Raw genomic sequence first — 13,796 nt, forward strand, 5'->3', positions numbered from 1 at the left:
GTGAATCACACAGGTAGGCCTAGTGGTCCCGTATGGCTCAGTTGGTAGAGCATGGTGCTTGAAATGTCAGGGTTGTGGGATTGATTCCCACCAGGGACCAGCAAAAGTACATAAATGTATCCAGTCGCTCTGGATAAGAATGTCTGCTAAATGACTAAAATGTACTTCCCTCCCTGCCATGTAATCACGCTGCTCTTTTGTGAAGTGAAAATGTCACAGATTCAAATAAAAAATATGAATGATACTCTTTTTGACATTATGTAGCAGTTGACTGAGGAGAAAGAAGCTTGTCATTGCATACAATTGAGGCATTATGTGATCTTCAGGAGGGTTACAATAATCAAACTGCTCTCCATGTTTTCATCCCACTTATTTCACTGGAAATAATGATGGTTCATGATTACCTGTAACCTTTTACCTATCACAACATTATAGTGTATTTTGTGACATATTGTTGTAGCCCATCACAGTGGCTTTTGCCATTTTCTACTATTCGTCTGACTGAGTACAATAAGAAGTGCTAGACCAGATGTAAAAGCTAAGCTAATTGTATTAGCAAAGCCAAGCAGTCGCATTCTCACAGGGCGGCCAATTCTGACTGCCTTATTGCAATTACACAAAGGTCTATTCCATTAGCCCACGCCTGGAACACCACTTTGATAGGGAAGATGCAGAGCCCATTAGCTGCTATATGAATTTAAACGTCTGTGCCTCTCTGTGAATTATCGTGTACTGCGTCACAAGTCGCAAGGCTTCAAGGTCCAAATGAATTAAGAGCACCATCCACATCTCGTCCACTGCATTGCCATCCCGCAGATAGCATGAGTGACTCCCAGACCTGGTCCAACCTGCTGCTTACTTACAGAAACAAACCTCCAAATTGGTTCTTTTTCATACAAAAAGAGTCATAAGAAATCAGACGGACTCAGACATAAAGCTATTACAGGCTGTTTCTATGTGTTCTTCAGCAGTCTAACAGGCAGTAATGTACTTCTGTCTTTTCAAAGGACTTTCTGCTCCCACTCTGTTGCTTGGCAAATAATACCTAAAGTGGGTCTGGAGACTGGAGAGTGCCTTTTCTTTAGCTGCCTACTTACACACCTCCGTGCCTTGATGAAGTGATGACCTTGCTCTACTGTAGCACAATGCAAATGTCACATGTAATGTTACGTGAACATGCACGGGGAAATGACTGTAAAATCATTATGAAATACAAATACATCATGTAGAGTGTACATTATTGTAGCATACATATTATTTTGCCTGTAATTTTCTTCAGAAGTGGTGATACCAATGGTTTTAGGCTACTATCTGTTATTGTTGTGTGAGGGCAGGACACGAGTGCTGAGAATGCTCTCCTGTAGTTCTAGGACGTGATTGCTATAGTAAACACAGGATTAACGCCACTCAGCGTAGCCAGTGGAGCGACACAGTTTCTGGAATAAACCCCTCCCCTCCTATGCCAGTGCCAGCCCCCTTAGGCAGGATCCATCTGTCACTAAATGGGACCTTATTGGAGCCAAACCATGCCTTTCTGTTTCTGGGAAGGCTATGATGTCATGAGGAGCAGCTGGGGACAGCTGGATATGCTTGATATAGTTCCATGCAGCACAACCACAGTTAGGCTACCACAGTTAGGCTACCACAGCGCAGAGGCAGCCAGCTGAAGCATGAGGTTCACTGTCATGCAATCCTATACATCAGTAACTTTTTCAATGTTTCCTGTCACTGTCTGTTTACAAGTTCATATGGAAAGACCTTGAATAGCCAGGGCTTTCATAGGTAGGATGTTAATAGGAATAAGAAATAATTATAACTAGGTGTTTTGTCAGCAAATCCAATCATGTTGTAATCAAAACGCTAAATTCAGACACCCTGTTTCTTGATTTCATGTTTCTTGTTTTGAACTTTATTCAAATGAGACTCTGCATTTTAATTTCAGACGAGGGTAATGTAGACAGACGCAGACACATTTGAAGGAGAGTAGTCACTTTCTGCAGACCTATTCGTGTGTCACAGAGCAGACCCAAATCACAACTCCAAAATTGGATTTCATGCTTGTCCCTTTCCCAAACCCACAAGAGATAGAAATGCTCGATATGATTATATATGCGGATCAGGGAAATGACATGTTTCCTGGTAGAGAGATGAAGGCTTCTCCTATTCTGTCTTTTAACCTTCAGTCGACTTCTGTAATCTTGCCCGTTGTAAACAGGCCGGTGCAGTGGAGGTAGGTGGAGAGGGGCTAAGTGGCAAAAGCCCTATTAAATTAATCAAGGCAGCGAAACGGCCCTCTCTTTCTGAGAGATTAAGTGGGTTTATAAATAGGCGGTGACGGTAAATTCCTTCCAAGTGTAGAAATGTCTATCTGCCCAGAGTGTTGTTCGAATTTGCAGCGGTGAGAGCAGCTAATTTTCACACTGCTGCCAAGGCTGGCATGGCATCACTTTAAGGTCATTCACTTCCTGCCCTTACCAACTGAACAGGGTAGTTGACAGACAGTAGAAGTGGGTCCCCACTCACGGTCAAGCCCAGCAGAGGTACCCCCGGGATTCCCTAATGAAACATTCAGCATGGTAGCTTTTAAACTGTCTCAGGAACACTTGTTAGGTTCTATAATGGTTACTGTGATCTCAAACTTTCCCAGTGTTTGACATGGACTGAAATAGGTTCCGGGACTCATTTTGGGTTACGGTACTGTTTATATTTAGGTGCAGGAGCTCCACAATACTTTTGAACTAATATTCTATAAGAGGAACAGGAGCTCAAGCAGGAGAACATTTGAGGTGCCGGTACTCACCTCCGGTGAGCTCCTGCCCAAGTCAAGCACTGAACTGTCCTACATGCTGCTGATAAACAGATAACCCCCATTACAGATGAGCACATTATCATAATAATAATAATAATAATAAATAATAATCAAACATTATCATGTTTGGCCAAAGTCAAATTGCTCATTGAGAACTCAAAATATACTTTTTAAAATGGGGGGAAAACATACCACAATGTTAAGTGACCCAGCAATTGAAACAGTACAGAACGCAAGCAAAGTCACAGAGCATACATATGTGGTGCATTACCTCTCATTTTCCTTGAGCCAGTTGGTGGGGACAGAGTCGAAAATGTTTCCTTCAGAAATGTCCCTGCCCCATAGCCAGCTTAACCACTCTGGTCCACAGAGAGGTTAAATATAGAGCAACAGTCCCTCACAGCCATACTAATGCTTGACCCTATGTCAAAAGCAGGCTTGTTGGGCCTTTTCTACAGGGCTTTTGCGGTTATTCTGATTCCGAAGTACGTAAGCTAATGTTGTTTTTAGCTGGGTCACGTGTGCATTAGTTCCAGTGTAATTCCCTTGTGTATGATTCCATGCACATGTACTGTAGGCTACTATTAGAAGACAACACAGGGGAGCATCTGCCTGTTCTATATATGGTACACTGGATTTAAATGTTCTTTTTATTCGTCCTAATGCTTTCCTGTTGTTGTTGTTATTGTGTTTTCCCTAGTACAGCCTAGTACGCCTGTGGAGCATTGTGGAACATGGCTGAGCCTGTGGATGTGAACTCCTTTCTGCTTTGATACACCACAGCCCATTAACTCTGCATGGGAGATTACATCGCTTACCCATCTGCCAACCTGCACACAGATGTATACATGAATAGCTATTGTCTCAGCGTCCACATAAACCAGATGCCTGACAGGGAATAATTTGGCTGCTGGTCTTTGTTCTAAGGGCTGCCAACAGAGATTGGGCCAATTGCTCCAAGGGAAAATGCACCATTAGAAAACCATAATGCATCAACTTGGCTAAACACCTTTCCTTTTTTTCTTTTTTTATAAAATGGTGTGGGTTGCCGCTGGGCGTCATTCAGCGGACCTTGAGCGTTGGGCTATTTATGGATCCCCCGGGTGTATATATAGACCAGCACGCTTGTCAGGTCATCTAGGTCATGTATGCTATTGTCAACATCCTGTAAATTGGAGGCACATTGCTAAATGTGATTAAGACTGCTCTCTGGATAATCCTGGCTGTCCTATTACATGTACAACCATTTTGAGATGGTTATTATAGATCCACATGGGATGGAATTATTAAAGGCCCAGTGCGGTCAAAAACGTGATTTTCCTGTGTTTTATCTACATTTCCACACTATGAGGTTGGAATAATACTGTGAAATTGTGAAAATTATGATAATGCAATTTTAGAGGTTTCTAGAGCTGTTTAAAAAGAACCCCTGAAATGTCAGCCTGTTTTGGTGGGATGGAGCTTTGGCCTGCCTGCTGACATCACCAGGCGGTAAATTATTTAACATACCAATAAGAAAGAGAATTCCAAACCTCTCTGCCAATAACAGCTAGTTTTCAGTTTTCCACTCTCCACTCAGACCACTCCCAGACAGTCCTAGCAAAATTCTTGCTTGAGAAATTGCTCTTTGCTAAGAAGCTATTTTATATTTATTTTATACCATTTTATTAGAAAACCATAAAAGTAAGGTACGTACAGGGTATTAAACCTGGGATTGCTTTAACAATACATCAACCTCGATGTGGTTAAGCCTCCTAAAAAGCATTGTGAATGAACAGTAGGCTTCTCTTTTCAATAGATTTATTACAATGTGAAATGTAATCAGTGGAATGATATGGTGCGAAGAATAGATTCAATTTGTCATCCTGCATTTTAATTACAAGGTTTAAAATCAACATTAAACAGGAAAAACCTACTGATTCTTACAAATCATTACATATCAATATTTAAAATAGCTAAAATAGCTTCATGCTAAAATAAATAAATAACAAGTAAATGTAACATCCCTATATGCATAGCAGTATGACGCAATCTTAATCAATGATAACATTGTAATTGCGAGAAAGTATTGTGTGTGTCACAAAATATGACAGATACTATAACTAAAACTCAACAAAATGTGTCATATATGTCGTAGGTAAGCAATGCCAAAAGTCTACTACTAGGGTGGTTCTTGAATTGCGGTGGCATTTAAAACCATGGAAAACACTTTAAAATGACAAATAGTTACATTTCAAACATGTTTTAGTCAAGGATAAAATATAATACTAGACATTTATACTGCCTTACGTTTATACATTGTTTAAAGTATTTAGGGTAAGCAAATTGCCTTGTCCCAGTTGTGACCTAGTAGAGTTGTAGTCAGAGTCATATATTAAGAGAGTTCAGCCAGGTTTTTAGAACGGACACCATGTTGGTTTCAAGTTTTATTAGTCGTATGTACGGGATACGCATGTTATACATAATATACATCGTCCAACAAAATACTTGTTAGTGCCTTTATTCACAATATTTTGGTGATGTAACAATACGAGAGTGTCTCCAACAATTCCCTATGAAATGACCCGCCCCTCATGACAAAGTACTACTCAATTACTACACAAAACGTATTTGTGCAGTAGTGACTATGTAGAGACTTGTAGGGAGTGTGTAGTGAATGTGTAGTTTATGCACTACTCAAGACACACAAGTAGAGTTTTGTAGTATTCAGTAGGAAAAAAGTAGTGTTTCCAGTAGTAATCAAATAGAGTTTTTACTACTTGATGTTGGTAGTAAATAAGTATCACAACACTACAGCCAGAGTACACCGCTTTTTCGCAACCACCAAAGAAGACAAAACAGGAAGTCGTAGCTACTGTTTTTGACAATCCCGAATGTAATCATCTTCAATCCTTTGTCATCCTGTCTTTCATAGCCCTTATGCTGGCACCATCTTTTATATTTTATGAAAACTTTCATGCCATTGTTTAGCCATTTATATAACTTTTTACTACATCAAAAATATTGCTAGCCAAAACGGTCTTAGCCGTTAGCCGTTGTCATAGAGATGTATTGAGTTTAGCCTAGCTGTTTGCTAGCCACATTGAAATGTAGCTATGTAGCCTCTGTTTTCAACATGCTAGTTAATCAGTATGTGTGTTTGTATGCAAATGTCTTTATTTTCTAAAAGGTTACGTGGTGGAGAAATGTGGCTGCAACAAAAAAGAGGATCTGAAGATAGTTAAGTCAAAGCTGAATGAAGACAAGGCCTCAAATGGATTAACAAAAAAGTGTAAATGTGTAATTTAATATGTAATTAATGTAATATAAATAAAGAATGTACATATAATTGTTTGATGATATAACTACAGTTAGAAACTTGAGGAAATAACATGTGCACTAGTCTAGTAGTGAAACAAGATCTCAATAGTGATTTTGAATAGGCAAACAGTAATAAATGTTTTCAAAAGGGTTTATGTAGGAAATGAAAAAGGATCCGGAGCAATTCAGTAGTGATCAGTAGTGACACAACACCACACACACAGATGGCAGTAGTAATTCAATAGGGATTGAGTAGGCATGCAGCAGTAATGTACTAGATACCCAAAAGCTTAGTAGTTACACAGTAGTCATTAAGGGATATTTATTGTAGTGATTTAAGTAGGAAATATTTAGTGTTCACCAGTAGTGAAACGTTCCAATTTGTCACTCATTACTACTTAAATTACTACATAAATCACTACTGGTTTACTACACATCTCAATAGCAATCAAGTAGTAAAGCCAGTAGGTTTTGTGTGGTAATTCAGTAGTACTTTTTCATGAGGGGGCTGTAAACAAGTAAAACAGAGCAGTACATTTTACAGACGTTTTTAATGATTAGCATTCAGGATAATGTGTATCCAAGTCTTTACTGTGTTGTAGTGTCAACAAATTGCATATCTGCTTTCACTGGACATCTTCATAGGTTTTAAAAATGATCAGAAATAAACATTACAATGTGGAAGCGTCGATGATCACTTAGCAATGGCTATGGAGGAAAAAGTGGCGCTCTCAGAACATTCAGACAGAAATCACATTGGCCAAACTCTCTCTATATATACTGTATGGCTCTGGTTGTTGTGACATGTTTTGGGGGATTTAGATATATCTATTATTTTGAATTCTAGAAAGTAAACAAAAGTATTAAACATACTGTATAGATCTATGAAAACAAAGTAGGCTATTAAAATACACATTTTTTTTACTAATATAATGTGTCCCTCAGTTTTATGTCATTGGTGTTACCGCCTCGAAAATCATTCATTACGTAAGGGATAATCAACGAGAGGCATGCGTTCTATGCAAAATAATGAACGACTTGGAAGGTGTGTTCAACGACGCGCTAGCGGATCCCTCCAATGAGCATTCCCTCCAGTGGCAAACTGTTAACGGGGTAGTGGTCTATTTTAAATACAATTACAAGCTAATCATACCCTTTTAGTATATCATACATTTGAGGATTCCATTGATACTTTGGTGTGTCTAAATCCAAAGTGTCACTTGGGGTTACTCTATTTAAATGAAGGGAAATTACATTGTGAGCAGAATTATTAATCATATCACTTTAGTAAGTGATTTTTAAAGGGTTAATGAACTTAGATTTTAGTATATGTGGCCTCCATTTCAGAAAATCCTAGTTTACCTAAAATGTATCATAGGTGTTTTCGTCTTTGGTGTTAGTACTCCTACTGGTGGTACAAAGTTATCATAATGGTGAAAATGATTTAAAGTAATTAAGCTGCCATTAGTTGATTTAGACTGGGAAGATGTACCCAAATACATTTACTGTAAATAAAAAAAACTAGGAAAGTTAAGTAAATTTTTTCCCAAATGCACAAATACCACCGCAACCCAAGAACTACCCACTAGGTAAATACTATGCACAGTACTGAATAAACATTCTCACTATATCATTGCTCTACTGTTATGGCCCTGTCCATAAGGGCACAGTCAGAGACATATGCAGGCAGTACCCTCACAGTGAGATCCTCAGGGGCTCTCTCTCCTGGTTGGTTTTGCTCGGCGGTTTGGGGTTCTGGTAGGACAGCCTCACAAACACAACGATTAGAATGATTCCTGGGATAAATAAGAAAGATAAAATTAGGCCCACCATACTAAAATTTCCCATGACTAACTCAAATGTAAGATCCTGAAAAAGATCCTAAGTGAACACAGATCATCATGACACAAAATTACACAAAGGACCATGTTGCTTACACTTGAGGCTCGGTTTCTGTACAAGCACTTTGTGACAACTGCTAATGTAAAATGGGCTTTATAAATACATTTGATTGATTGATTGATTGACTTCGCTGTTTTCACTTGGTATCTTAAAGGTGTTCAGTCTACAATCCAACAGCAGCTACTCTTACCTATGACCCCAAGGGTTCCCAGAAGGATGCCAACGGTGGACTGGATGGTTGGCATGCCTTGCAGCTGCTTAGCGGCGGTCCTGCAGTTTCCTCTCACATTGCACGGGCACACCGTCACTGTGATTTAAGACACAGTCAACACTACTCACACAGTACAGGGACATATTCAGCTCTCATAAGCACATTACAGATACCCTGAGCAGGTCACGATGACAGGGAGAGAACATCTCCATGCCCCTGCGGCCTCAGGGTTTTACTACGGTAAATCAGTTCAGTGTGCTGTAGAGGGGGGATCACCAGGCAGACTGGGCTGAGACCAGGCTGCGACAGGGAGAGAGGGTGCACCTGCGGCCCATCCTGCCCTGAGACTGAGTCAGTCTGAACACAATGTCTCAGGATGACCAGTACTCTATTCCAACATGCTGCCATACATCAGGCATATAGGGCAACAAATCTACAGGGATCTATGAGATGTCCTTTTCTATTTACAGAGCAGATGCTGTCAACCAGATTGAGTTTTGGAGATATTCTGAGGGGTGGGAGGGCCAGGAGAAAACACATGAACACAGACCAAGCATATGTCCAACCCACTGCTATTTGTTTTCAGAGAAAGGACAGACATTACAGAGTAATTACAGCTCCAACATCCCAGTGTGAAAGGAAAACCCAGAAGTGACATTGATTGTAAACAATGCATGTTTCTTTTGATAGTTCAATTGTCAATCGACATGACTGTAATAACAGCACAGCTACCAGAGCGAACAATGGTGGTGCTGACAGAAATGTATATTCTACTGAAAGGAATGGACGACAAATAACGGCCATCTATTATAGTGACAACATCACAGTTCCAGTTGTAATACATGAGAAATGACACATGTCACATTTTGCAAACATGTCAGCGTAGAGCAAAATATTCTGCTTCAACACATATCAATGTGTGTCACCTGGCAGGTTGATGAAGGTGCTCCTGGGAGGAGAGCTGCTGTCAGAGATGGTGAAGGGGACCGTGTAGACCTCAGGAGACAGGTACGGGATGTTCAGGGACAGGTTGGTATGGGTGTCTGGGGAAAGACAGATATTACATTGGTAGTCTATAGTAAACTTTTATGACAAAAGTTTATTGGGCTCCATAACTTTGAAAGGTTCTGTACGTATTCTTGGTAAAATTACATAATTGTTCACATTTCATAGAATCATACTCTATACAAAAGTATGTGGACACCCCTTCAAATTAGTGGATTCTGCTATTTCAGCCACACCCATTGCTGATCGGTGCATAAAATTGAGCACACAGCCATGCAATCTCCATAGACAAACATTGACAGTAGAATGGCCTTACTGAAGAGCTCAGTGACTTTCAACGTGGCACCGTCATAGGATGCCACCTTTCCAACAAGTCAGTTAATCAAATTTCTGCCCTGCTAGACCTGCCCCGGTCAACTGTAAGTGCTGTTATTGTGAAGTGGAAACGTCTAGGATCAACAACGGCTCAGCCGCGAAGTGGTAGGCCACACAAGGTCACAGAACAGGACCGCCAAGTGCTGAAGCGCATAGCGCGTAAAATTCAGCTGTCCTCTGTAGAGGGGGGATCACCAGGCAGACTGGGCTGAGACCAGGCTGCGACAGGGAGAGAGGGTGCACCTGCGGCCCATCCTGCCCTGAGACTGAGTCAGTCTGAACACAATGTCTCAGGATGACCAATACTCTATTCTAACATGCTGCCATACATCAGGCATATAGGGCAACAAATCTACAGGGATCTATGAGATGTCCTTTTCTATTTACAGAGCAGATGCTGTCAACCAGATTGAGTTTTGGAGATATTCTGAGGGGTGGGAGGGCCAGGAGAAAACACATGAACACACACCCAGCATATGCCAAACCAGGTCCTATTTGTTTCAGAGAAAGGACAGACATTACAGAGTAATTACAGCTCCAACATCCCAGTGTGAAAGGAAAACCCAGAAGTGACATTGATTGTAAACAATGCATGTTTCTTTTGATAGTTCAATTGCCCATCGACATGACTGTAATAACAGCACAGCTACCAGAGCGAACAATGGTGGTGCTGACAGAAATGTATATTCTACTGAAAGGAATGGACGACAAATAATGTCCATCTATTATTGTGTCCTCGGTTGCAACTCTCACTACCGAGTTCCAAACTGCCTCTGGAAGCAACGTCAGCACAAGAACTGTTCATCGGGAGCTTCATGAAATGGGTTTCCATGGCCGAACAGCCGCACACAAGCCTAAGATCACCATGCGCAATGCCAAGCGTCAGTGGGAATAGTGTAAAACTCGGCAATTCTGGAACAGTGGAAACGCGTTCTCTGGAGTGATTAATCATACTTCACATTCTGACAGTCCAATGGACAAATCTGGGTTTGGCGGATGCCAGGAGAACGCTACCTGCCCCAATGCATAGTGCCAACTGTACAGTTTGGGGAAGGCCCTTTACTGTTTCAGCATGACAATGCCCCCGTGCACAAAGCGAGGTCCATACAGAAATCGTTTGTTGAGATCGGTGTGGAAGAACTTGACTGGCCTGCACAGAGCCCTGACCTCAACCCCATTGAACACCTTTGGGATGAATTGGAACGCCGACTGCGAGCCAGGCCTAATCGCATAACATCAGTGCTCGACCTCACTAATGCTCTTGTGGCTGAATGGAAGCAAGTCCCCGCAGCAATGTTCCAACATCTAGTGGAAAGCCTCCCAAGAAGACTGGATGCTGTTATAACAGCAAAGGGGGGACCAACTCCATTTTAATGCCCATGATTTTGGAATGAGATGTTCTTTTAAGACCAATTTGATTGACGGTACACAGAAGTATTTTGTCCATTTTGGCTAGCGTCTAACAGCAAAGTAAACATCAGAGGGAAATTCCAAAAGCTCCAAAGCCCGTGCGAGAACGAAAAACATTACCTCAAATATATTTTTAAACATCTGCTTGTCCTCAGTAAAGAGTCTGGTATACAGGCCAATTCAGATAAATAACCGTGGCTGATTGATTAACTAGGTTTTGGTGAACACGAGTAAAATACTGGCATGATCAATAGCCCACATAAATGTTATTCTACATTGCAAAGACCTAGGTTTTGTTTATCATACACATTCTGTATGTGTGAGGGACCTGTCTGGTAGACCCTCTGTGACTCAAAACAAACACACTGGCCAATGGGTGACGAAGGTTGGAAGGGGGGGGGGGGAGGGGTTCTAGTGCAAATGCACTGATACTTTATCTAATCTATGAACGAATCCAAAATACAGCGGCGTATAACGTAGAGGCAGGAGCTCCCGTCTCGTAAACAGAGGGTTTACTATCAGACTGTTAGCTGTTATCTGGGGGTCCAAAAGCCCCTGGCTGGCCTCAGACACTGGTCCCCTTCATGTGCCTCTGTTCTGAGACTGTGACGCACCTCTGGACCAACACAAAGAACATTCTTATCTTCTTCTATCTTCTACTATTATCACTACAGGTCCTCAGGTGTGACATTTATTACATATTACACAGCCTTACACAGTTTGACTTGTCATTATGTACCGTGTGTAATGTCAGATGTACAGTGCACTTCCCCCCCCCAAAAAAAATAATAATTGTAAAGTGGTTATCCCACTGGCTATAGGGTGAATGCACCAATTTGTAAGTCGCTCTGGATAAGAGCGTCTGCTAAATGACGTAAATGTGCCCTTGAGCAAGGCACTTAACCCTAATTGCTCCTGTAAGTCGCTCTGGATAAGAGCGTCTGCTAAATGACTAAAATGTAAAATGTAAATGTAAAATGAAAGTATTCAGACCCCTTCCCTTTTTCCACATTTTGTTACATTACAGCCTTATTCTAAAATGGATTACATTGTGTTTTCTTCTTCTCATCAATCCACACACAATACCCCATTATTGCAAAGCGAAAACTGGTTTTTAGAAATGTTTGCAAATGTATTAAAAATAAAAAAACATAAATAGTATTCAGACCCTTTGCTATGAGACTCGAAATTGAGCTCCAGTGTATCCTGTTTCCATTGATCATCCTTGAGATGTTTCTACAACTTGATTGGAGTCCACCTGTGGTAAATTCAATTGATTGGACATGATTTGGAAAGGCACACACCTGTCTATATAAGGTCCCACAGTTGACAGTGCATGTCAGAGCAAAAACCAAAAGGTCAAAGGAATTGTCCGTAGAGCTCTGAGACAGGATTGTGTTGAGGCATAGATCTGGGGAAGTGTACCAAAAATATTCTGCAGCGTTGAAGGTCCCCAAGAACACAGTGGCCTCCATCATTCTTAAATGGAAGAAGTTTGGAACCATCAAGACTCTTCCTAGAGCTGGCACCCAGCCAAACTGAGCAATCGGCAGAGAAGGGCCTTGGTCAGGGAGGTGACCAAGAACCCGATGGTCACTCTGACAGAGCTCCAGAGTTCCTCTGTGGAGATGGGAGAACCTTACAGAAGGACAACCATCTCTGCAGCACTCCACCAATCAGGCCTTTATGGTAAAGTGGCCAGACGGAAGCCACTCCTCAGTAAAAGGCACTTGACAGTCCGCTTGGAGTTTACCAAAAGACACCTAAAGGACTCTCAGACCATGTCAAACAAGATTCTCTGGTCTGATGAAACCAAGATTGAACTCTTTGGCCTGAATGTCAAGCGTCACATCTGGAGGAAACCTGGCACCATGTTTTTCAGCGGCAGGGAAAGTGAGACTAGTCAGGATCGAGGAAAATATGAACGGAGCAAAGTACAGAGAGATCCTTGATGAAAACCTGCTCCAGAGCACTCAGGACCTCAGACTGGGGCGAAGGTTCACCTTCCAACACAACAACGACCCTAAGCACACAGCCAAGACAACACAGGCGTGGCTTCGGGACAAGTCCCTGAATGTCCTTGAGTGGCCCAGCCAGAGCCCGGACATGAACCTGATCGAACATCTCTGGAGAGACCTGAAAATAGCTGTGCAGCGACGCTCCCCATTCAGCCTGACAGAGCTTGAGAGGATCTGCAGAGAAGAATGGGTGAAACTCCCCAAATACAGGTGTGCCAAGCTTGTAGCGTCATACCCAAGAAGACTCGAGGCTGTAATCGCTGCCAAAGGTGCTTCAACAAAGTACTGAGTAAAGGGTCTGAATACTTATGTAAATGTGATATTTAAGTTATTAATACATTTGCAAACATTTCTAAAAACCTGTTTTTGCTTTGTCATTATGGGGTATTTTGTGTAGATTGATGAGGGGGAAAAAACTATTCATCCATTTTAGAATAAGGCTGTAACGTAACAAAATGTGGAAAAAGTAAAGGGGTCTGAATACTTTCCGAATGCACTGTATATCATCTCGTGAGGTAAGGCTGCAGCCGGCAGGCTTCAGTGCCATAAATAGTAGAGGAGCCCTTGGTCTTCCGCATCCTCAATGGTTTTTATTGTGACTTTTCTTTGATGTCATAATTGACAGGAATAGTGTATGTGAGAGTTTTTTTTAACCTGGTTTTATCACGGCCCAGGAATAATGGGAAATATAGAGGTAAATCATTGCTGTATCTATTTATGATTCATTAGAATTGATTGACTGTCTGTTCAGTGGTGGACAGGAACA

The 13,796-nt window shown here is 41.4% G+C and overlaps 2 protein-coding genes across 2 annotated transcripts in view; one reads left to right on the top strand and one right to left on the bottom strand.

Moving 5' to 3' along the window:
• Nucleotides 1-6,172, top strand: part of LOC311111129 (carbonic anhydrase 7-like) — a gene marked incomplete at its 5' end in the record, with an annotated part of 47,869 nt that extends 41,697 nt beyond the window's left edge. Inside the window, one exon of the mRNA XM_084153817.1 lies at nt 5,979-6,172. Within this exon, the coding sequence (XP_084009943.1) occupies nt 5,979-6,023 (45 nt within the window). The 3' untranslated portion in view covers nt 6,024-6,172. The remainder of the gene's footprint in view (nt 1-5,978) is intronic.
• Nucleotides 6,173-7,727: 1,555 nt separating this feature from the next.
• The window catches only part of LOC311111474 (cadherin-16-like), a 29,101-nt gene continuing 23,032 nt past the window's right edge, over nt 7,728-13,796 (bottom strand). The window contains exons 16-18 of the mRNA XM_084154209.1: nt 9,149-9,265; nt 8,202-8,318; nt 7,728-7,905 (exon numbers count right to left, since the gene is read on the bottom strand). Of these exons, the coding sequence (XP_084010335.1) occupies nt 7,805-7,905; nt 8,202-8,318; nt 9,149-9,265 (335 nt within the window). The 3' untranslated portion in view covers nt 7,728-7,804. The remainder of the gene's footprint in view (nt 7,906-8,201; nt 8,319-9,148; nt 9,266-13,796) is intronic.

This window comes from Coregonus lavaretus (genome assembly GCF_964263955.1).
Source record: "Coregonus lavaretus genome assembly, chromosome: 37".
Lineage (NCBI taxonomy): Eukaryota > Metazoa > Chordata > Actinopteri > Salmoniformes > Salmonidae > Coregonus > Coregonus lavaretus.